Here is a 25,268-nt window from a genome sequence, read left to right on the forward strand (position 1 = left end):
TTGTTTATATACTTTCTTTTTATGCATTTTCAGATTATTTTTTTAGTAAAAGGCATATTCAATATACTGATTGTTTTTAATTTTTCTAATTGTTTTTCTGCCTAAGTGGATTTTTCCACGGGCTTTATCGACTAGTCTATATAATAATACGCCAGTTCCGTGTCTCTGTGACAGGCAAAGTTGATATCATCATTGTTCTTTGATCTTACCGAAATTTTCTTTGAAGTAACCGAAAAATGCATGTCAAATATGTTAAATTTTCTGACGTTACGGTGCGACGTCAATAACACTACTTTAACGTCAATATCCTATATTAAATTAATGAAGCCATTACAGTGCACTTAAAACTTTGAGGCCAAATAACTTTTCACCGCGTGGGTAACTAGGGACCAATTTGGGTAAGTTTCCCAAACCTGGGTCCTTGAATCCGTTTCGGAATGGACGGATTGATGACGTCATCACAAAACCTACAAACCACAATATCTCGGCAACCGTTTGTCAAAAGTTCATGTTCCTATACATTTTCTTGATCAGCATTTCAAGATCTATACGATGAATGCAACGGGTGTATGAATTTGTGGATAAATTCTTTTTGGAACTTTTGGTAGGGACTTTGCTGACGTCAGCAAAATTTTTATACCCCTATATCTGCTTAGGCGTAATTTAAAAACATACGATACTATACATTATTTTGATCAGCGTTTCAACCTCTGCACATTACAGACAAAAATGGCTAAATTTCACCAATTTTCTCTTTGTATATGCACTGCTGACGTCAGCAAAAAATCTAAAGCAATCTATTTTTCCATTGTTCTTCTGCGCCTTAGTGGATTTTTCCACGGGCCTTATCGAATAGTGTGTCAATAATGACATAAAACATGCATTCGTGTTATCAAAAATGGTTTTTAAAATACAAAAGCTAGAACAGTTAGTCGGAATTGCCCCACCTTTTAAAACACAATTACATCGGAAGTTGTCAATGAAACGAAAATCGTTATCGCCATCAAGAATAGTGTATATAGAAATCGAAATTTATGTGCCCTATCGGGTTTAAACCAAGTATCAACAGTGGCGCAAAGTTTTTGTGACTGTTGGACCCTGTTGTTTTTTTCTTGTGAAAAAGAGTATCTGCTAGGTAAGATCTAATTATTTATTGAACTTCTGAGTAGTATATATATTGCTTACCAAGGTTTCCATTAGTTAACATCTAGCTGGGTACCTAGATATGGCTATCCAGAAGCTAGCTAGCTATCTCTAGTTAGGTTCTGGCTAGGTCCAGGAGCTAAACAGTTCAAGAAGGAGCAACTGCCATTTAGGCTATTATATGTAGTATATTTCAGCTATGATAGTCTATGCAGCTGATATATCATAATGGATACCATTGCTCTCATTAAATAATTGCAAATAGTTGCTAAGCTGTGATATTCAACAACCCAAGAAAGTAGTCAAATATTATTGTGGGACCCAACGTCACCAACTGAATGTAACCCTACAGTGCCACTACAGTGCCACTGATTTTTATTAGAATAATAAAAGGTTGAATATTCCAGCACCGCACTGAAAATGTTTCTTGGGACTCAGCCCAAAAGCTATAGGACATGTTTTTTAGACCCAGACTGACATTTTCAATCATGAGAATTGCTAATATTAGTTTTCGCACCTGTATTATTGTTGAATTGAGATGCTGTCAAAAATGGCTCCTCAGTGTCCTGAACTCTAAACTGAACTGAATTTAAACTCTGAAACTATGATAATAGGTCCAAAAACATTTGGCTCTATTTCATTGGACTGGTTTAAAACCACAGCATACCAGGTTTTGAGATACTCTTTTGATTTTTTAAGAAGTTATGGGACTTTTAATTTTAACAACAAATACGATTTTATACTGTTATACTACCTTAAGGGAATTAATTTTCGCGGGAACTTATTTTCGCGGGGTTTTTTTTAGGAAATTTTGCAGAAAAAAAGGGAATTTAATTTCGCGGATCAACATGATTTGAAAATTTCGCGGGAATTTAATTTCGCGGATAGAGTGTATCCAAAAATTTTGCAGGAATTTCATTTCGCAGATCCAAATTTCGTAAAATTTTAAAAGTAAGAAATACGAATTTTAGTAACTCTTTATATATCTTTTCTTTAACTATCCGTCATATCATCCTCTAAAATAGAAAATATATTCCCAACGTCATCCTCATTATCACAATCAGGGTAGGTTTATTTACTGAATTTTACGGTATCTAAAATAAAAAAAATTAAAAGAAAAATTAAAAAAGGGAATTTAATTTCGCGGATGAACGTGTTTTCGAAATTTCGCGGGAATTTAATTTCGCGGATGAGGCACATTTGGATTTTTCGCGGGAATTGAATTTCGCGGTTTTGACCAAAAACCGCCAAATCCGCAAAATTTAATTCCCGCGAAAATTATTCCCTTAGATACATCAAATTGCCATTGGGACTAATCGGATTGATATTGTTTTGGAAAATTACCACCTTTAGTAATGTTTAAATTCCCAAATGATGTTATAGCAGTATAATAAGCTAATTAATAATTGCAAGCATTTGCATACGTGCCATTAAAATTAGGCTTAAGTATCCCCTTTAACCTTTTCCATAAAAATCATAAATGCAGTAAATTTAGAAAAAAAGCATAGTTAAAAGTTTTTATTACGCTCTTTTAAATCAAATTGTGATGTAATTGTATAGATATATAATAACAAATTCCTCATGAAGACTCCCAGGAGCTAAATAATTTGAAAAAGCATTATTTATATATAGTGTGTTTGATTTTACTGTTTGTATATTACTTCTGCAACTAAAATAAAAAACAGGCTACAACCTGTAAATATCAGATATTTACCTAACTAGTCTAAAATCTCCTAACTAGAATACTATCCTAATAGTATAGTAGCCTAATTTGTTTTCCCTAAATGATGAAGATTGGTTGCATATAGGTAATCTTTACTTATATCACTGCATAAAGCTTTTTTGTTTTGATGTAATTTATTAACTACGTTTCAGCTGTTCGACAGCCATTCTTAAGTACAAATCATTGGCATAAAAAACTATTGCAATATTTATACAAATAATTGTATATACGACCATATTCGATGATCATAACCTTGGCCTTAAATGGACTGTCCGGTGAAGAATAAAAAAACAGTGGACTACACATGTGATCGCACTGCGGTTCTTCCGAATTATCTTAAACGCAACCTCGTTCCCAACGCTAGCTGTCTCTTTTATACCAGAATGGCGAGAAAAGGTACAAGATGCCCTGGGACGAGCTTGCTTGCGAATCGAGCTTTTCTACTCGAGGTAGCCAGTTGCTCCTACTAACGTAGGAACGGCCAAAACAAAACAAAACAAAACAAAAGCAAAATAAAATGTGGATTGTTTTAAGTGCATGTTAATAAATTTGCACTTTCGTCAATCATGCCGACGAAAAGCACATATTTTCTGGCCGAAACCAGATAAAATAGGGCGTTCTCATAATTCATCCGGTCGTTCCTGGCTCGATCGTATATTTCTGAACATAGAGAGATATGATCATTGGCCGCCGACTGCTAAGTAGTTCGGTTTCACCGTTTTCCTCGGCAGTGACAGCGCAAATCTCAATCTCTTCCGCCAAGCGCCGGATATGAGAAGTCACCCACGGTATAATCTCAGTCAAGTTACTCAAATCGAGTAGGAGAGATATCAACCGCTCGGTGTGTGCATTCATCATGTTTGAAGAGTCAACTCTGAACACATTGATATATGAGAAACTTTTCGCAGGTTACAACTGGTTAGATATTGAATTTGTACTCGTATTACACAGGTATTTACAACAAATGCAATATGGAAATAGCATAAGGAGGCCAAAAGGTAGAAAAAAATACGAAACGTAAATAACAAAACCAAAAATAAACCCAAGAAGTAAGAAAAAACACAACCAAAAAAAATATATATATGTGAACAGAAAATAATATTTAAACAAAATATCATATTTAAATCAAAATTAACTCCCCAACTTTGAGATCGTGTTGTCGAAATTTAACACTTTGGCACAGTATAAATGATAGTGACTAATAATTCAGAATTTAAAACTAGCGTTTTTTATAAGGACGACCAACTAGTAAAACTTTACTAGGTAAAATTTCACAAATTTTTGAAGCGCGACTATTCAATTTCTTATAAAGCAGTTTTTTTATAAAAATCGCGTACGTTATTTTGAGTTTGGTTAGTTTGTCTGCACACGGGGTTAACAAGGTGTAATAGTCAGACTTAGGTCCCCCAAACGACGCTTATATTTACCCATTGGGAACAAGATACAAAATACTTCATTAAACAAACCTAAAAGTTCAGATTGCTATTTGGTGTTACTAGCTAGCTACAAAACGTTAGCTAGCTATGCATTTCGGTTGCCCACGAAAAATATATTTATATAAGCACTTACAACATTAAAAACTGGTAAAGAACAAAATAAAACTTACCAAATAAATCTAAAAGGTTTTTCTGTTTCTTAAATATGATTGGTATGATTAAAAACAACAACAACAATCTTTAACTGAGAGTATCTTTCAGGCCGCAAGCCGCCCTTATGATTTATTTTTTATATTTGCACATGCGCGTTGCCGTATAAAACGTAACCGCCATGTCGTGGGTAACCGACGTAACCTAAGCGTAACCTACTGCTGGGTAGGAAACGTAACCGTCGTAGGTAGGAAAGGTAACCAACGTAGAAAACGTAACCTAAAACCGTAGGATCCATCCATCCATCCGTATTGTCTTTCTTTCCTCGTCAAAAAAACTTTCGATTTACTGATATTTAAGACTTTTTACAGACCGCTCAATTTAGCACCAAAAAGAACATTAAAAGAAAATTTTTCTTTTTAATAGAAAATAGCAAGTAAAAATATCAAATTCATCATAAAAAATAAATTATTTATTACAGGTTGTTTGTACAGTTGTGAAGTGCATATAACTTCTTGTACAAGGTCTATTTATTACACACCGTCATTCAGATGTGCGAGGATGGAGAGTTGCCCATGTCGGAGAGCTTATTTGAATCGTTTTGTAGCCGCTTTAACAGCTACTTTCGATGAAGATAATTTTAAGTGTCACAAATATAGCAGCAGGGTTGTTGGAATCGTTCGTTCCAGTTTTTAAGAATATGTTGTTAGATTAAATTTATATTTCACTGGGGCACATTTAAAAATCATATTTTTTTATGAATAAATAAGTCTAGCTAGTGTTTACTTTAATAAATATCTACAATGGTTTGACGAAAAAAGAACAGTAGTGAAAGAAATAGCGTCTATTTGCATAAGTGACCGAAATCATTCGAGACGGTTGAACATGCATTTTCATATGTACTAAACCCTCTTTGCAAACAATAAATACACGTGCACACATTGTCGTATGCTATAGAAAATATGCTTTCTAAGTTTGTAGCTATCTTGAAATGGATCATATGACGTTTCATAATTTGTGTATAATCGGCGAAGTAAAACTGTTCATAACTTTCTTCTGTAGGAAACAGCCAGCTGTTGTTATGAAAAAGTGAATCATAAAAACTTTCTTATATATCAGCTTTACCGTTCGGAACATTACCATTTCTTATATCGTAAAGTAGAGTGACTGATCCACTTGTGTCGCGTTCTCTCTTTAACGTGTTGCATCGAAATCCTTCGTTTTCACCACTGGATATTTGACGTACAAACTGTGTTGTGCGGTAAATTACTCCTTCCGAATGCTTTTTATACTTGCACGCATCGACGACCAAAAATACAATTATTAACACAGCAACCAATTCAATGAATAACGAAACTACGAACATGACCACAGAAATTTGGCCTTTTCCCCCTAGAATTAGTAAATGAATGGATTAACAAAACATTATCAATTAAAAGTCGCAAGAACAGTGATCAAAGCAAAAAAAAGGTACGAACCAGTATGTCCAGTTGCACATTCAGTTTTGCTTTGTTCTGCTATACACATGCATGCTTCTTGGTCCCAACTAAATAAAATAGAGAATTGATTGATCACTAAACCATGACTAAACGGTATATAAACAAAACAGAACACAAAGCTAAAAATTATTTAAAAATCATAGCAGTTCACATTTTCATTGGGAACATTGTTTAGATACATTTTTTCTTTGTTACTCTAACCAGCTTTATTAAGAGTACCAATAGACGAAACTGCTATGAATTAAAACTGCCCATGTAAGAATATTTTGTTACCTCAAAAATAAGGTGGCGTTTTATATCCATTTAAAATAATAACCCTCGTCGTGAAAAATATTCGGTCTCAAGTTTTATGAGGAAGAGTAATCACCCTCTTATTGTTCAACAATTCTCAACAGCATTTCAAGAATTCTCCTTCTTCTATTTACTTTATAATCACTACTCGCCTTGTCATACAAACAAGACATTTGTTTTACTGCTTCTGCTACACTTTTAATCCTCAGCAAAGCTGTTCTTGCTTCGCCCCAAGTATCTATGTTATATTTTTACACGAAATAGCAAATCTGACATATTCGATTGTTCCACCGGTTAACGGTTAGTCTCTATAATTATGGCCGTGTTCTGCTTAGAACAGTTACACCGCAGCTTTACTTCGGAACCCCCAGAAAGATGTTTTATTACTTTATGCTAGCAACTGGACAAAAATGCACGAAATATTGATGCAGAAAATATGTACCAAGGGCGAAATTCTTCCACGGGCTGAGATTTTTTAATTTAACTCAAATACCCTACCCTTCCGTTATTTACTTGTAACTTTTGTTTGCCTGTCTTATTTTACTTGAAATATTTAGTAGCTGAATTTCTTATTACGCCCTTAGTACGCCCTAACATATTATTTTGCGCCGTTAGGGCGTAATTTACACCCGTATTTTGCGGTAAATCACTTTTTCATTCTTCTCCCACTTTTTCTTATTCTATAACTGGTTACTTAGCGTTACTTAGCATTCATTCAAGTTGTAATTTCTCTAAATGTGGGCGTTTTTGGGGCGTTAAAAACAAAAAATTAAAACACCAATATTCTAAGCTCCGAAGAAAAAAAATGTGCAATTTGATCTTTTAGATCATATTTGCATATGATATACTCAAAAAATAAAAAACCAGAAAAATTTTTTTCCGCCACTTTAATTATTTTATGTCAGTTAACATTTGTGCCTAATATTTTTCAAAATAAGCAAGTGGATCAGAAAATATAGGGGTAGGGCATTTAGGGGTAGGGCATGAGAGAATGCATTTTTATCCCAAAAAGTTAAAATCTGAAAATTTCTCCCCTGTCCCCAAAAATACGCTTGTCTGCAACGGTCTTTTTTAGGTACAAGATTATTAGCCTATGCCTTTTAATGTTATGTAACAGAAACTTAATTGCTGTACAGCCCTGAATACTTTTTTTTGGGGGGAATCTAGCATAAATATAAATAAATGGGTACTTTAGTTTAACAAAGCTAGCATGAAGGTTATTTATCGAAAAATCCCTTTTTTTGAAAGAAATGTGAAAAAAGACTTTCATGTAAAACAGCATGGAAGGCTGTCTAGAAATTCATTTTTTTTCAAAAAATTTTTATAACTTTAAAATATAGGTTCTGATCATCTGAAACTGCTGAATCTGCTGTTAAATAATTTAAATATGAAAGTTCAAGTAAAGTGTTTAAAAGCCAAACCGAATAAAAACCCCAACATACACAACATCATAAACCTTAGCAAAACTCCAACCCTAACTCCTTAAACTCTAGATAACAAAACCTCACTCAGAGCTAGGTCATGATGTCATAGATAATTAGTCCAAAATACTTCTGTTCAAAATATTTATGTCCAAAATATATACGAATTCTTTGATAACTTTCCAACCTCTTACTGAAATCATTTTTTTTTTGAACGGAAGAGTGTCACAAATGTTGTTGCTATCATCATGTTCATTACGGAGTGCCCAACATTTATCAACTTCATCAACAAGGCAAAATGCCCTGGGAAAGAGGTTGGATACCCCCTCAAAAAACAAAAAAAACAACAAACAAACAAACAAAACTATTTACCTCATCTGAGAAGGACAATCAGGCGTATGAGTTTCACCAGGGCATTTGCAGACGCATTTTTCTTCACAGCTCGTATGATTGACGATAGATATGTTGTTTTTTTTATTGATGTCTGAATTTGTTAGTATAAAGTACACTTTAGCGATATTTTTGGCAACACAATGATAGTGGCTTGGTTGTTTTACCCCACCGTCGCATCTGTAAACCTGTACACGAGATGGGCTATAAAAGTCTCCATCTTGTTCTGTTGATACTATTCGTAGTCGGGGTTCACAATTCAATTTGGGGTTGTTCCCATAAGTATTGCTAACAAAAACTAAAACAAAGCAATGAAAACGACATAAGTTTCTCCAGTTTAAAGGCTCGACTGTTCACTTGTTGCTTTTTAATTTTTTGTCAACTATTTTCTTGAGAGGACCAAATTCACTGCTCGGTTAGGATAGTGTGTCAATCGAAACAAAGCTTTTAATCGATCACATGACTTAACGCAAGGAAAGACTCTTCTCCTTTTAATTGTACTCACTTCGAGCTGGCTGTTGCTGTTGCTTACAGCCTGCTTTGTTTTTTGGTGGATTTCAATTTGCTTATTATCAAATATTTTTATCAGATATTATAAAAAAGCGTGTATATATCGAGTTTAAAAATGACGCTCGGGATATAAAATATTAGTTTACGTCAACTTGAAATATAAAAAACGTCAAATTGAAAATAAATATATGAAATATATGGTCAGATTGAAAATTTTGTAGGACTGGAAAGATGAGTAAAACTGTTTGGAAATAATTTTTTTGTGTAATAACAACTGAATTTTATTGAATAAATTCAGTTATTTTTTTTTTTTTTTTAACTGATAGCTATTCTCAACCGGTTTTTAAGGAAAATTCATAGCGTTGATTAGCTAAAAAGTGGTACAGACGGGCTTTATAACTTTTAATCTTATAGCAATGATATAATAACTCCAAACTAAAACAAATAACATTGCTGGAGAATCGTAAAAAATAGCTACATACAAATCTTAAAATGGAACTACCGTAATGATCCGAATAAGCGCCCAGAACTTTTTAAGCGCCCCCCTCGAATAAGCGCCCAGGTAATTTCCTCAAAGTTCACTAAGCGCCCACCACTTATTAAGCGCCCCCTCGAATCAGCGCCCTCCGGATAAAAGGGGGTGCTTAATCAAAAAGACTAAACTTCAATTTTTTACATCTTTTGTTCAGTTTTATTTTTTAGGTAAAAACAAAATTGAAAATTACTGTTGCCTTTAATTTGTATAAAATTTAGAAAAAATTATAAGCGCCCCCCTCGATTAAGCGCCCATGCAAAAAATCCAAAAATTTAATAAGCGCCAAGGGCCCTTGTTCGGATCATTACGGTATTTCATATTCATTCTCCCTCAGCGAAGTATACATACCAAAATACTGAATACATGAAAACGAGGTTAATTTTGAGCAAAAGTTTACAACAGAGTAGTGCATATAATGGTTTGTTTTCTTGCGTTATTTGCAAGTAAAATTAGTTTGTCATACGGTTTAGCTATTAACATTTAATATAAATATGGAAAAATCGTATGAATCTGACAGACACTGGACCGTAATGATTTGATTATTATTTTTAATGTTAAATGACCTAGGTATAGCATGGCTAGCCCTGAGTATGATAATATAAGAAACAGGCAGGCTGGCTGGCTTATTTCAAACAAACGTGCAATTTTAAGGTGTTGTGAATTTCGTGATGTTACTGGCATATATATTGTGTCTCCACTTATTGATTGTCCCTAATTTTCTAATCTGTAAAAAAAGACAGCTTACTGACATTGTTTGTAAAATAATTGAGCTTTTGTGGGATATCTTACCCTGTTTATTTTTTTTCTAAATGAGACAAAAAATGGTAGTTTTACCAGTATTTAAAAGTCACATTCCACACATATGTGATTTCAGAATTAAGGGACACTATTTCACTTTCTTATCTTGGTTGGCAAGTTTGACTTTAAACCCTTAGTTGTTTATATTGAAGTGCTAAAATGTAAGGGCTCTTCCAAGCAATTCACAGCTTTTCTGCAGATATTTTGCTCACTTCACTAAGGATGTTTGCTTTCTCCTATTCAATTTAAAAACTATTCCTTGAAAAAGAGTACAAAAAATGGTTACTTGAATGGTTCTACGTAATTCTTAGAAAAAAAAAATATGCTCCTAAAATTTTGTCGAAAATTTCTTTGTGAGGTCAAAACGAAATTTCATAAATCAACACTATGGAAGAATAGATAGTTGTTTTCCGTGAATAAACAATTTAAACAATTCTGCAAGATCTCCAAGATTTAGATATACACATAAAGGTAAAAAAGTAAAAGTATGAACCTAGTTTATAAGAACAATGAAGCTGATATTTTGACAAAAATTAAGCTTGCTCACAGCTAACAGACGTTCTGATGAGAAAAAGTTATACACAAGACAAGTTATTATTTTATTCTTTTTCTTTTTTCTGGATAGGAACTTTGATAAATAAAGGCTTTTTCTTAGCATGGAATTCATATTACTTACAAACTGTAAGTATCAAGGTTAACCATTAACAATGCTTGATACAAATGCATAACTTTTGAAAGAACAACAGCCGATAGTCTGAAATGCTAATTTGAATTGTACGCAACAAATGTGGAAAATAATTTGTTATAGACAAATTTGTTATAGACAGACAGACAGACAAACAGACGGACAGACGGACAGACGGACAGACGGACAGACGGACAGACGGACAGACGGACAGACGGGCAGACGGGCAGACGGACAGACGGACAGACGGACAGACGGACAGACGGACAGACGGACAGATGGACAGACGGACAGACGGACAGACGGATGAAGTGCCACTAAGTGTTAGTAAACTGTACATTAAGTTTTAGTTCTAAATTTAATAACAAATAGTAAAATAAAAATGTATCCACGTCATTCTAAAAATGAGGCTAGGTTAGGTTGACCTACGCCAAAAGATACGCACCTAAAATCTACAATATTTTAACTTGTTTTGTTACACCGCCACTACTAATACCCTCTTTATTTATAGCTCTGTTAACTGCTTTTTTGCGACTGATAGCGTTGTGGTAGAGCGTTCGCTTTAAGTGCGGGGGTCTTGTGTTCAAACCCCGGCCGAGTCAAGCCAGAGACTATCAAAGTGTGAATCTATCCTTTATGCTTAGCGCTCATAATGAGAATAGGATTGATATCTTAGGCGGTTGTCTATTTGAGTAATTGCTGTGCTTGCGCGACTTTCGTAGCTCAAATGGTAGGTTTGAATACGCTAGGACGCCCTTCGCAGGACCCTCGTTGATAGCAGTACCAATAGGAAGTGATAAGCCTATCCTGGGTAAATAGTTTCAATAATAATAATAATAATAATAATAATAATAATAATAATAATAATAATAATAATAATAATAATAATAATAATAATAATAATAATAATAATAATAATAATAATAATAATAATAATAATAATAATAATAATAATAATAATAATAATAATAATAATAATAATAATAATAATAATAATAATAATAATAATAATAATAATAATAATAATAATAATAATAATAATAATAATAATAATAATAATAATAATAATAATAATAATAATAATAATAATAATAATAATAATAATAATAATAATAATAATAATAATAATAATAATAATAATAATAATAATAATAATAATAATAATAATAATAATAATAATAATAATAATAATAATAATAATAATAATAATAATAATAATAATAATAATAATAATAATAATAATAATAATAATAATAATAATAATAATAATAATAATAATAATAATAATAATAATAATAATAATAATAATAATAATAATAATAATAATAATAATAATAACAACAATAATAATAATAACAACAATAATAATAATAATTTGTATTATTGCATGCGTATACCGTGAAAAAAAAAACGAACGGAAAAATTTATTACAGCTTTATTGCAGACTCAAAAAGTTGCATTATATCCAAAATCTCGAATCACTCCGCCAGAAAAACAGTCATTTCAATCTTTGTCAACAACGACGTCCATCCAATTCAAGTCACTCAATTAAGTGGTCACAAAAACATCGAGAGTTTAAAATCATATCACCAGGCTTTAACTACACAGCAAGAACACATGCCAGACCTAATCAGTTCGAACAACCGTGATTAAAAACGTCCTTTACCAAATATCGCAAACACTACATCCATTTTATTATCAAGAAATTTTAATTTTAATTACCATGTTCGAGGGTGCACACATAAACGAATAACTTTAATATAAACGCTTATCAGGACAATGAGCCATACGCAAAACAGCGTGAGACTAAACCAAAGTTTATTCTTCTAATGAAGAATAACGTCCAAAAAACGATTTAAAAAATTCTTTCTATATATATGGTTAGTCGAATGTTCCAGTTTCTCTTTGTACATGTATTTTAAAAATTGAAACAATGAAATTAAAATCGAAAGTATTCTTTTTTAACAGAACCTGACACAACCTTGTTACAAGTAAATCTTTAGAAATAAACCTGGTTTCTACCCAAACAAAATAGCTATCAGTTAATGAATACAATATAAACTGTTTTATCTATCCCTCCGAGAAATATTATCCTCGGTCACCGTATCGACCTCGCAAATTCGTTCTATACTTTTATTAATACTCGGTTTTACATATACCAAATTGTAGATAATGTTACTTGAAAATAAAGGTAAAATGAAAAAATTGGAGAGTTGAGTTAAAAGCACAAAATAATACCTTGATTTTCGTAATAAACAAAGATGATTTTTTAGATGAGGTTTTTAATCATTGTCGTAAACAAAACTAATACAAACACAAAGAAAAGAAAACCTTACCGAAAAGGATGCAGATCATATAAATTCTTTCCATTTTTGATTTAAAATCTAAAAAAAATATCCTGCATACACATCTTTTGTCACTTTGTCTGATTTGTGTCTCATCCACACTTAAAAAAAATCTCTCCACCTCAGTGTCTTTTAATTACTGTACATTGCCATCTAGTTACCACTCAATTGTCGCTATACGTAGAAGAGTTGTGTTGTTTATTTTTTGATTTAATTTCTGTTAAAGGCGTGAAAACTGAAGGAGAGATAATAAACAGATTCTTAAAATTTAAAGCTTGTGTTCCCATTCAGTTTTATATAATAAGGAAAAGAACGTTTGTTTATAAAACAAAAACTATTTTTAAACCATATTTTTGACCACAAAATTGAACCCTGGGCATCCGAATGTACGTTGACTTTAATCCATTATTATTTGAGATGATTTCAAGACTGTCAAACGAGCTTCCTGTTGTAAAACAAAATGAATGGAGCAAAGCCGTGGAGCCTACAAGTTTTTTTATGAAATAGCAGATATTCCATAAAGTTTTTTTCTTTTCTTTTTCAGCTTTTCAACTTCTAAGATTCTTAACAACTTAATTTTTATTTTGTTTAAAGGTACAAATCCATGAAACATTTGATAACTTATAGTCTCTCTCAAAACGATGTATATATTTGAAGATTTCGAAACAGTTGATTAATTATTTTAATTTCTTAATTATTTTCGGTTTTACTTTGTTTTCCCAAATTAATTTCTCAATCTATTTTCTGAACTTCGACATGATACGAAAATGTTCCTAATTTTTAACTGAATCTAAGATAAAAGATTATTTAACTTTAGTTAAATAAAAAGGTGTAGTTATAACAAAAACAACAAATTTAACGACAACAACAACAGCTAAACCAAAACTAAAAGGTATAAACGTGTAATGACGCCTCAACTTTTTAACTGTGCTTCTTTTACGTATTATTCTTTTTAGCAACACAACTTAAAATTATTTTAATCGCACATGCTTGTCATGGGTACATCAGATCTATGGCTTGTATTTTCCAGACTAATACCTACCTAGCTGTGTTAACTAAAAAAAAACTGTTTCGCTTTGAGCATTCATATCTCTTTATTTGGCGAGTAAGTCCTATAACTGCACATATAATAAAAAATGACTTGTAACAGAACAAAATGTTTAAAACATAGTCAATGTGTTTCGCTTCTTTATTATCTAAAGCAAAAGTCTTGATCTTCTGCTTGAATAAACCCTCAATGCTATGCGTTGAAATCGTTAAATTACTAACTCGTAGTTAAAACTTTTATAAGCCATTCTTCTTCTAATTTGGAGTGAATCAGAAAGAAAACTCGCCTTATAAATATTAAATTTCATGCTAATATATAATAATTCTACCTTGAAGTGTGCTTGTCTGTCCACTGTTGTGTGTATGTGTAAAACTTATTAATGTAATTTGATGTCTCGTTTCGTTTGTGCTCTGTCAATACGAACTTGTTTTTCCTCTTTCTCTTAGTCAGATTAACAATGTTTCGTAAGACACGTATTATTTTCTTTGGTTGTCAGTCGTCATTAAATTTAATTAACGTTTCCTTTATAAAATCATTGACGATGGAGAATTCTTAAAGACGAAAATCCTCCTTCTCGGTGGCAACACAAAATACCTCATAAAAGTAATAATAACATTTTTACCCCTTTCTTTTTCTGATTTTTGTAGGGACAAAATAAGAAAATGTAAAATTTCCTGATGGGCACACATTAATATCGGTGAAATGTCGTAATAAAACAAAGAAGTGCTACACGCGGGAGCATAGATTGTCAATGTTGTTGACCTTTCTCAAGCCAACCTTAAGATGACATTACAGGTAAATTAATGATATCACTTAAAAAATTCTTAAATCCCCTAAAACGTCATTCTACGAATACGTGTTTTGGGGATTTAAGACGTCATTTTACAAACTGTTCAACTACCAATTTACAAGAAAAGAATGCTTGATGTCATAATCAGGTTAGTTTCGTATTTAAATTATATATTTAGTTTGTGGGTTAAGGATCTACTCAAAAATGTTTGTTCAATTAGTCATCGAAATAATATTTCGTGCATTTGTGACTATGAATGAACACATTACACAGGCGTATACATGCTTGTGATTCCTTAATAGATGACGTTTCCTTTTTTATAAACAAAAAAAATGAGAGGCTTTGTTTTTGTGGCATAATCTTGTGCATTTAAAGTTCATTATAACCTTTGCAAATATGCACTTAATAACGATACAGGAATAAAAGTGGAGGAGCATATCTTAGTGACGTGATATTCTACCTACCTCCTTGGAAACTTTAAACCAATCTGAATCGACTATTTTTAACCATTTAAAGGGCCTTGTTACGTCTGGAACTTCTTGATAATTTTGATAGAAACATTGATGACAATGGTTGTTATTGGATATACACACGTCTATGGGTCACAGATCATGTTAATAACATATAATCTATTAATTTTTAATTATTAAGATTGATGGCTGATTTCTACAACAACGTTATCAAGTAAAGAAGTGTGTGTGTCAAAAGCCCTGGAAAGATATTTTTTTTGAAAAAATTTTTTAAACAATAATTATGAAATATGTGGACAGAATGATGCATATTGAGAGAGAAGATTTTTATTTCAGTCTTCATTCTACTGATTATTATAGTGTCACTTTTTGTTATTGTTAAGTCGGCGCTTCATGATACTGCGCCAAGCAAATCTGAACTTGAACTAGTCTCCCTTAAAATATTGATTCCCCAAAACATCCTTATTTCCAGGGTTTCTTGTTTAGAGCCTCATTACATTGTCGCGTACCGTTGACAGGTTTATTATAAAGGCAAAATGTTGTTTCAAAAAAAAAAAAAATAAAGTAACTTTGATCTATCCTGTAAAACAGTGGTTAAGCAATTTTTATCACTAATTTCTTTCGTTTTTAACAACAAGCGCTGGCACTGGTTTTTGATTTCCGCTAGCGAAGGCGGAATCTTTAAAATCGCCTGAGGAGATAGATAGAGAGATAGAGAGATAGAGACAGCGCAGCTAGGCTGGACGCCCGAAACTTATCCAGGCTAAAGATTTTTTTCTGAGAACGAGGCTAAAATGAGTTTTAAGCCAATAAGAATCCTAACAGTGCAACAGATTGTTTTATTATCAACTTTATTAACTCCTTTCTCTTCAAGCGCCTTCTTCCCAACTATCGGCCGCATGGTTTGTTACAAGGAATTGCATTTCGGGAATGTTCCGGGCGAGTTCGGGAAAGTGCGGGCGGTTTTGGGGGTCAACTGCCAATTTTATTTGAAAAGTCGCCCGAACTCGCCCGTGTATATGTGGGCGTTTGCGGCTTATCGGCACTCTCTCCTCACCACATTTCTCAATATTTGTTCGTGTAGGAATAAAATTCAAGCAGTCTTTATCAGGACAAAATCTAAATTGTGATGATACAGCAAATTCCTTTCCAAACGGAATGTATAAACTTTGTGTAAGGACATGCAATTGACCTAACAGAATAATGTTGCTGCATTTCTTGCATTTTGGAGATTTACCCTTCTGTTTTGCAAAGCGAGTTATAGTCCAAACTTGTTCTTTGTTCTTATCAGGATGTTTTGAAAATATATTTTGGAAATCGTTACCAATACATGATGGTGTTTTGGCTGTCTCGACTACACAATGATTTGCATTGATGTATTTGATGGAATCTTGAATTGGACATGATAAAGTTGTGAAAAGCATAGCCAGCTCCTGTCTTGTGTACCCACACTGATGGATTATTGTGTTACTTGTTGAGCATTTGCAGTAATGAAATAAAATCCAAACATTATGCTTGCACATATCGTTTTCGTTGGCAAGTGCAAACGGGCAGTCACAACTTGGCAGTATTTCGATGGAAGTCGAGTATGTGCCCAAGAAGACATGTCGTTTATCCTTTGTTACTTGGTAAGTTTTTTTGTTTTTTATTGTGACAACTATTTTGTATCATTGTATTTGACAATGTTACTCACTTTGATGTCATTTCTTGCTGTTATTGCTTTCGTTAAAGTAGCTTTAAAATGTTAGCTAGGCTTTTCCCGGTATTTTGATGGTCTGTACAGATCATCTTGATTGTGCTGGATAGTTTGACCAAATACACTGATATGATAAATTTAATGATTGAAAAACCATTGAAATAAAAGCGAACCCCTGCGAAACCGGTAAGTTAGAACCAACTAAATGTTTACGAAAACAATCTGAAATGAGGTAAGTATACCGCTGCGGTTTTTGTTTTTGAGATAATTTTCCGGCGACGGAGAATTTTACAAAAATTAAAATGGTAGACTTAACTCCCCAACTCTCCTTCCGTAACTTCCCAACTTACTGAATTTGTAGCTCCTCGATTACCGGTACTCGTTTAAATTTGCCAAAAAATAATTTAACCCTATTCAGTCCGGGGTTTTTCGAACATACCATGACCGGGGGCGGGGCGGATTCCCCCCCCCCCCCCCACAATAACTTTTCATAGGATTCTTCAAATTGAATCAAACTTGGCACACTTATAGTACGTCATAAAAAGAGCAAAATGGCGACAATAAATTTTTGCTTGCGTCAGCACATTTTCTGTGACGTCATCAGAAGCTTGAAAGTTGTTAAAAATGCCACTATCTGCTTAAAATATAATTACTTTTGTTCTAGAGCGAATTTTTACATTCTGTTTGAAGTTTCTGAAAGCTAAATAAAATTTTTTTGACATATCTTCCGGTTTTTACATGGATCGAATAAAAAATTGCCAAAAATCCGTTTTTTCCGATTTTCGGGTAAAATCCAACAAAATCGGGAAATCGGATTAGTCACGTGTCAAAATTATTCAAAATGATTCTTCTTGATGAAACAAAGTCGTATTGCAAGTTTCAAGTTCTAAGGGTAATCCTAACAGGAGTTATCGACCGCCTGAAGGCGGTCACTCCCGGATGCCCTGGGTGCGTAGTCTTTCTTGCAAAAAATTTCTGCGTTCGTAGCTGTGGTCCCATGTTGAATGTAAAGGTCGCGGAATGATGGAGATACAGCTGAAAACAGTTGAAGATTTGCTGCTTCGCCATCATATGATGAGCAGCAGACTGCCCTTGAAAGAACAAGTGTGCACGCTGCTGTTCAATTCTCTCTCTTTCGAAGCGAACTTTACTATAAGCACGTGTTTGTGGTGGCGGTATTTTCACATCTCTCTCTTTCGAAACGAACTTTACTATAAGCACGTGTTTGTGGTGGCGGTATTTTCACAAGTAAGTAGAATTATTATAGAATTTTTATTTCAACGGATGAGCGTGAAGGCTCGAACGAGCATGAAAGCTTCACTCATATTTGATTGTTCAGTAAAGTGAAACTCGTCCAAAAAATGTTCATTTCTCAGCGCTACCATCTCTTGAATGCGGTCTTTAAAAGTCCAGGTATATACAGCTGTGCAATAGACACATTTTTAGAGTTGTGTTCTATGTTTTTTATCCATATCTGAAAAATATTCATCCAGATATGACACATTTCTGTCACAAAATATATGACGCATGTGTCAAATATGACCAACATCTCTCTTCTAATGTCACTGATCTTTCACTAATTTACGACTTGATCGCCTATAATGTTAGGGATCCCATTTGGACTTTGATACAATCAAGATGTCCCTCATTTCGTAGGAGGGACTGCAATGCTCAGTTCTCAGAAATTTTTCAGGAATCAGTGTTTGGATCTTTGAATGATTCTGAAAAAGCATTATTTATCACATCTTTTCAATATAATGATTGTTGCGAGTGTTGTGGGAGGATTATATGCGGTTCGATGTGCAGTTTCGTACAATACGTGTCCAATTATAGATCTCTTCCACTTGCTCATTTCAATGACAATTGGCATATGTATTTATTTGCACATAATTTTTTTGTCACTAAGATTGTTTGTCCTCTGTGTGGAGAACGTACTACTGTGCCAAATGCTTTGACCACCCCAGCAACAGTTTTGTTCATTGAGTTTTCCAATGAAATGCAGAATCAGTTGAAAATACAGACCATCATTGAAGTGGGTGGTTTGCGGTATAAACTTTCAGGTGCAGTGAAAAATAAAAATATGCATTTTACGACATGTGTTACTTTTCAGAATTCATGGATGTATATAGATGATTTGACCTTCAATGAAGAGTTCTTACAACCAATTATTCGACAATCATTTGCTTTTTAACAGAAGCGTTGGATGTACAATTTGATGAGTCTGTAGCGCAAAAAGATTCTACAGCAACACCGCCTAAGGAAATGATCGTATGTTGTCCCATTATTGAGAGTATTGTCGTGAAAACCTTCTTACAATGCAAAATATGTAAGGGAAAAGTAGATATTCGTCCAGGAACTGGTTTGGCAACCTGCACCAATGTTCACTGTGGTCGAGATTTCTCAGTCACTCATTTAAAGCAGCAACCGAACTGCTGCCAAATATGTGTTGTTTTGGATATGCGTAACAAATATGTTGCTTTAACCGTAACTGCTTACAGAGAAGTCCTTGAAGAATATTTCAGCGAAGAAATTGCGGATGAGGTGAAACTGCGATCCGATTTGTTGAATCTCACAGATGTTGATTTTGTTATCACCAAAGGTCAAAAAGTTAGCAAAATGACCATGCATAAAAAATGAACTATTCAAAGATGATTCCACTATGGCTTTTTTTTTTGTACTACTTGTGTTATTATTACCGTAGGACTGTGAAAACTGCTTATTTCATGCTATATATGTACCAATTTGTCAGTTGTAGAAATTGAGCTGATTTGAGAGATCATGATCCAACACTTCGTTTCTCGTTAATTTTCTATTACAGCTTTTATATGAAAACTCTTTTTATATCATGTTGATAGCTGGTCTAACACATAAAGATCAAACACTTTTTTGCTCTCTATTTTTTGTTATTATTTTGATAGGTATGTGACTTTTCTTTATTTTCACATTGTAAATATTTACTTTAAAAACAAAAAGTACGTTTGGTTTTGTTATACCATGCTTCTTCAATTTCCAATGCTGAAAAGTAACTACGCAATGTGGCCTCTTCCCGCGCATTATATTCTGTTTTTTCATGGCCAAAAATTTTCCAATGAAAAGTTAACCTGCCCTAGCCGTACTGAACGATGGAAAAATGAATTTCGCGGTATTGCAAATTGGCCACCTATCGTAGCGTACCACTTTTCCAACTGCTGCGCATATGCAGGCTTTGCAGAAAATAGGATAAGTTCTTCCATAGAAAGTATGGAACCAGCAGCATATTCAACTGATTCAGGTATACAAATAGGTTGAAAGGCAGTCAATAATAAATATCTGTAATATATATACATATAAATTGGCCTTCAACAAAAGTGATGATATATATGACCATTCGCAAGAAAACTTATTTATTTGAACTGAAAAATTGATGCACGCAGCGGTCGCACCAGTGTGGACACTGCCCTAGTTATATTTTCCCCATTATAAGGATTTCATAGAGATTTTTGGGGTAGTTTCGAGTAATGGCCAATATCAAAGCCTCTGAAAGGTATGGGACCTAAAAACTTAGCATGCAGGTGTCTAATAGATAAATGTTGAAACTCAGTAAGTATCATAGCCATATAAGAAAGCAATCAGGAGTTATTAAAAAAAAACCGTCAGGGGGGGGGGGGGGAATTTAAAGTCGTATATAGTTATATTATAGTTATATAGTCGAAAAGTATAGCTACATTTTTATGCGAATACCATCAGAACACTAAAAACACCTCATTGAAAAGTTAACCCCTTTTTGCATGATTTTTTTTTATGAAACCTATGTTATTTCATTTATTTTAACCAACTAAAAACATATTTAAATCATAATTTGCAAAAAAAAAGAAATTTGCTGACATAATCAATTTTTTAAGACTGTATCATATATGATACATTATGCACAAAAAGTTATTAAAACACCAAAAAAATTTTTGGGAAAAAAGTGTTTTAAAAGCTAAAAAAGACCAAAAATTGCCTCAAACTCGTATATGAATTGAAAATTTTATCATTTCAAATTTTTTTCCTAAAAGGACCAAATGTCAGAATTGGTGAACACCACCTGCTGGTGGCCAGTTGGCAGCACAAGGTGGAAAACGGGTAAAAATAAATGGAAAAGTTATGTCAATCGAAGATCAAAACATATATTATACAGTATAAATAAATATTATAATTAGTAAATGTTACTCCACTCAAGCACTCTGTTTAAATCATGTATGGAATTTTTTAAAACAATTCCTGTCCTTATTTAAACATAAAGCGGCATTACATTTCTCACAACATACATAGGTTAATGTAGAGCATTTCTGGTATTTGCAGCGAGTGCGAGAATCATTGAATACAGGCCAGTGAGCAAATTTATCGGTACAAACCTCCTGATAGGGCATTGGTATTTTAGGTCCCAGACGGTCAACGCCATTATCAATTGATGGTCGACCACGCTTTCTATTTGGAGTTTTCTGGTAATGGCACAATAAATCAGCAACAGCTAGTTTGAACTTTACTAAAGGCACATTTGGATCTTGGTTTCTCCATAAAATCCAAGCATTGACTAATACCCTAAACGCGAATCTAAAAAGTCTACGCCTCCCATATGTTTGTTATAAATCGTAACAAGGTTTGGGCACGGTATCTCGATATGTTTGTTTTCTTTTTTTGAAAACCTCTTGACATATCTTGTTGGTTCGCTACCAACAAAATTAGATAGCAGGGTTACCACCTTATTATCAAACCACGAGACAACGCAGACATCAACATCATCTATTGTTGCGACACGTTCTTCATGAGTTCCGCTACCTTTCTTTTTTATTTCTTTTTCTGACGATACTGGACATTTTCCTATTCGGTTACGACGAACTGTCCCTACCATTTGTATACCTTTTGTATACATATACACGTTTAGTGGAATACTATTGAACCAATTATCAACATAAAGTTTGTAATTACAGTTTTCAGGAATAACTCGTGCTAATCGTACGACAACCTTACTACTTGCGCCAAGATCAGGCTCATTTTGGGCACATACATTATCTGCTTCACCAGTAAAAACTTCAAAATTATAACTAAAGCCTGAAACACCACTCAAAACGAAAACTTTGAAGCCCCATTTATGTGGTTTCTTAGGGTTATATTGTTTGATGGAATGCCGCCCTTTGAAGGGGACAATCTGTTCGTCAAAAGCGCTAAACTTTCTTCAATAGGTATTGTTCGAAGCTGCTCATTTAATTTGTTAACCAGTGGGCGAGTTTTATTTATTTTGTCAGTTTTATCAGCAGTAGCATTATCACTAAAATGAATAAAACGTTTTATTTCTTCAAAGCAGTTGACTGTCATCACTTTTGCTACTTGGGGAATACCGATCGAGGACGACCAGTAATCTCGAGTACTCGGTAACTTAACGATTGACATATATAAAACACACGCAATAAATTTCTCAATGTCACCTTCTGTGATATCAACAGGTTTTTCTGGACGTGATTGAACTGAATATAAAACAGTTTGACGCACAATATCTTCGATCAAATCTTTAGGGAAAAGGTAGAAAAAATACGAAAGCTAGGATCCAAGACCCTCCAAATCATCATCTAGTTCATTTTGGTAGTCAACTTTAAACTCATAGTTCTCCTTTACTTCAAGATTCTTTTTCTTCCAATTAATCGGTATATATCTTTATTTTTTTTGCAGCAGTTGTTTTTTTTGCATTCGTCGCTGTTTTTTTAGCCGCAATCGAACTCAGTGTCAATTTGTCATCGCTGTCACTTGATGAGTCATCATATTCTGATGACGTTGACTTAATTATTAAATCTTGTTGGTTTGCAGCATTGTAATATTCATTTTCGCTGTCTGAATCAAGATAGTCATCAGAAGATTTGCCAAGACCATCCCTATTTATAAAAAAGGGTCCAAATTAGAATTAACAAATTACCGACCTATATCCTTACTCTCAAATATTGATAAAATATATGAAAAAATCATATACAAACGAGTGTATGGTTTTCTCGAAGCAAACAACGCCCTCTACAAGCATCAATTTGGCTTTAGGAAAAATTACTCAACTTCTCAAACACTTCTGAACATCTCTCAAAAAATTATGGATGCTCTTGATAAAGGAAATTATGCATGTGGAGTGTTCATTGATCTTCAAAAGGCTTTTGATACGGTTGATCATGAAATTTTGCTTAAAAAGCTTTTTCACTATGGAATTCGTGGTACCCCACTCTCACTATTTAAGTCTTACTTAACAGGACGTCAACAGTTTGTATCCATCAATGGAAATATATCAACTAGTAATCTTATCAGGCATGGTGTCCCTCAGGGCTCTGTTTTAGGACCTCTTTTATTTTTAATTTATATTAACGACCTGCATTGTTCAATTAATTTTTCTTTGGTGCATCACTTTGCTGATGACACCAATCTCTTAAACTTCAGTAAATCTTTGAAACAACTGGCCAAACAAATGAATTTTGACCTCAAGCTTCTTTGCCATTGGCTCAATGCCAATAAAATTTCTCTTAATGCTAGTAAGACTGAGTACATTGTTTTTAAACATACACGGAAACCTCTTAATTACGATTTTAGGCTTTTTATCAATGGTAAAAGGCTTATACCTAGTAATTGTATTAAATATCTTGGTGTTCTATTAGATTCTGATTTAAGCTGGAAGTCTCAGATCAATGATACTGTTGCCAAGCTCAAGAGGGCCAATGGAGCTTTAGCTAAACTTCGTCACTTTGTGCCTTTAAATGTTCTTATTCTAGTTTACTATGCCATTTTTCATTCACACTTGCAATATTGTAATCAAATTTGGGGTCAGCCAAACAGTCTTGATGTTAATCGTATTACTGTTTTGCAAAATTTTGCTATTAGACTCATGTCTTTTGAATCTCGAAGAGCATCATCCAGTCACCTGTATGGTAATCTTGAGCTCCTCAAATTCTCTGATATTGTCAAATGTCACAATATTCTATTTTTACATAAACTATTTCATGAAAAATTGCCTGCTTCTATCCTTAATACATTTGCGGTTGACTTCACCCATGCTCAAGGCACTCGGGCAGAGAAAATTGGTTTGATCAATCTCCCTACCTTTAATACTATTTCTTTTGGTAAAAACTCAATTAGATTTAATGCCATTAATTCCTGGAATAAATTGCAGTCTTTAATGACTAGAAAATTTGTTTCCCTTGATTATTTTAATCTTAGAAGTGATCTGGAAAAGTACTTTGTTTCCTCTTACTAATCCTTCCTGAATTGTCAGACTTGGCCATTTGTTTCCCGCATGGTTGTTTATCATTTGACCCACTTTTATGTGTGTGTTGTTTTGTGCGTCTCGTATCGTTTACTGTAATTGTCCAAGGGTGGCCATACCCTTTGCCTTAGCTTTATGCTATTAGGTATGGTCTCCCTTCAATAGCATTATATATTTTAATTTTGTTACCCTGACTAATTATGATATTTATTTTCTTTTTCTTTATATTTATTTTCTTTTTATTTTAATTGTATATATATAACTGCTATTGATAAATAAAATATCTATCTATCTATCTATCTTGGTTCAGGAATACCCCTAACATTTACAAATGGTTGTACTTGGTTAACGCCGACAGGTTTTCGCCCATAAAATGATCCTACGCCAATTGCTAAAAATAAAAATAATTATCTAGAAATGAATTACTATGCTAAACACATCAAATATACTCACTAAAAAGGCTATTTGTGTGTATGGGCATCAAATAAAGATAATAAAAGAAATCACGTTTTTAGGCAAATAACTAGCTAATATTCTTTTTTTGCATAGTGTATCATATATGATACAGTCTAAAATCTGGAGTTTATGAAGAAATTATAGAGAAAAACTTGTAAAAAACTTTTTCCTAGACATAAACAACCTACAAATAAACTGTATGAATTTATCCAGCTTCGTAGCATCAAAATAAATATGATTTTAAACATGTTTACTTACATGGACCTTGAGATTTGCTGCCAGACGCCATCTTGTAAACATCTTATATATTAATTCCCTTGCGTGAGTAAAACTGTGAGTCCACGACACGGAAATCACGGGTCACTTTCCTATGACGTGGCTGTACGCTAAAATTTAACTAAAAAGATTAGAGATGTACTTCATAGAAATCGCACATAGGGTGTAAATATATAACCCGCTGCTAATAACGATATAAATATATATACCCTTATGCCAAAACACTCTATGTTAGCATATATATATAGGTATCGCTACATATGAAACGGTATTAGATATTCACAAAGCATACGGACTGTTAAATGAAGTTATTTTAGAGAGTCATTTTAGAGAGCAGCGTTAGAGAGCAGCGTC

The 25,268-nt window shown here is 33.3% G+C and overlaps 2 protein-coding genes across 4 annotated transcripts; both read right to left on the reverse strand.

Moving 5' to 3' along the window:
• Positions 1–4,851: 4,851 nt before the first annotated feature.
• LOC130623839 (uncharacterized) lies at positions 4,852–14,572 on the reverse strand. 3 transcript variants are annotated; one of them, XM_057439366.1, is made up of 5 exons: positions 14,303–14,572; positions 12,918–12,965; positions 8,036–8,351; positions 5,931–5,998; positions 4,852–5,844 (listed from the first exon to the last, which is right to left on the reverse strand). In XM_057439366.1, exons 2-5 carry the CDS (start codon positions 12,949–12,951, stop codon positions 5,561–5,563), a joined length of 702 nt encoding a protein of 233 aa, XP_057295349.1. In that variant the 5' UTR covers positions 12,952–12,965; positions 14,303–14,572; the 3' UTR covers positions 4,852–5,560. The 3 variants fall into 3 exon arrangements, with proteins under 3 accessions (XP_057295349.1, XP_057295350.1, XP_057295351.1); XM_057439367.1 differs by lacking the exon at positions 14,303–14,572 and adding an exon at positions 13,969–14,208; XM_057439368.1 differs by lacking the exon at positions 14,303–14,572 and adding an exon at positions 13,048–13,882.
• Positions 14,573–21,144: 6,572 nt separating this feature from the next.
• On the reverse strand, positions 21,145–23,011 carry LOC130623146 (piggyBac transposable element-derived protein 3-like). The gene is made up of 6 exons (XM_057438635.1): positions 23,000–23,011; positions 22,860–22,951; positions 22,667–22,818; positions 22,169–22,458; positions 21,598–22,100; positions 21,145–21,493 (listed from the first exon to the last, which is right to left on the reverse strand). The coding sequence occupies exons 1-6, from the start codon at positions 23,009–23,011 to the stop codon at positions 21,145–21,147; spliced, it is 1,398 nt and encodes a 465-aa protein (XP_057294618.1).
• Positions 23,012–25,268: the final 2,257 nt, after the last annotated feature.

The sequence above is a fragment of the Hydractinia symbiolongicarpus genome, chromosome 13, assembly GCF_029227915.1.
Source record: "Hydractinia symbiolongicarpus strain clone_291-10 chromosome 13, HSymV2.1, whole genome shotgun sequence".
In the NCBI taxonomy this organism is placed as follows: Eukaryota; Metazoa; Cnidaria; class Hydrozoa; order Anthoathecata; family Hydractiniidae; genus Hydractinia; species Hydractinia symbiolongicarpus.

Excerpts from the sequence above, each read along its gene's own strand:
- LOC130623146 (XM_057438635.1), bottom strand. Across the intron at positions 22,459-22,666 it reads CGATGACAAATTGACACTGA|ATTTGATCGAAGATATTGTG; the intron begins GTTCGATTGCGG and ends TTTTCCCTAAAG. Across the intron at positions 21,494-21,597 it reads CCAACAAGATATGTCAAGAG|GGTATTAGTCAATGCTTGGA; the intron begins GTTTTCAAAAAA and ends ATTCGCGTTTAG.
- LOC130623839 (XM_057439366.1), bottom strand. The coding sequence starts at position 12,951 with ATGGAAAGAATTTATATGATCTGCATCCTTTTCG. Across the intron at positions 8,352-12,917 it reads TATGATCTGCATCCTTTTCG|TTTTTGTTAGCAATACTTAT; the intron begins GTAAGGTTTTCT and ends GCTTTGTTTTAG. Across the intron at positions 5,845-5,930 it reads ATGTGCAACTGGACATACTG|GGGGAAAAGGCCAAATTTCT; the intron begins GTTCGTACCTTT and ends TACTAATTCTAG.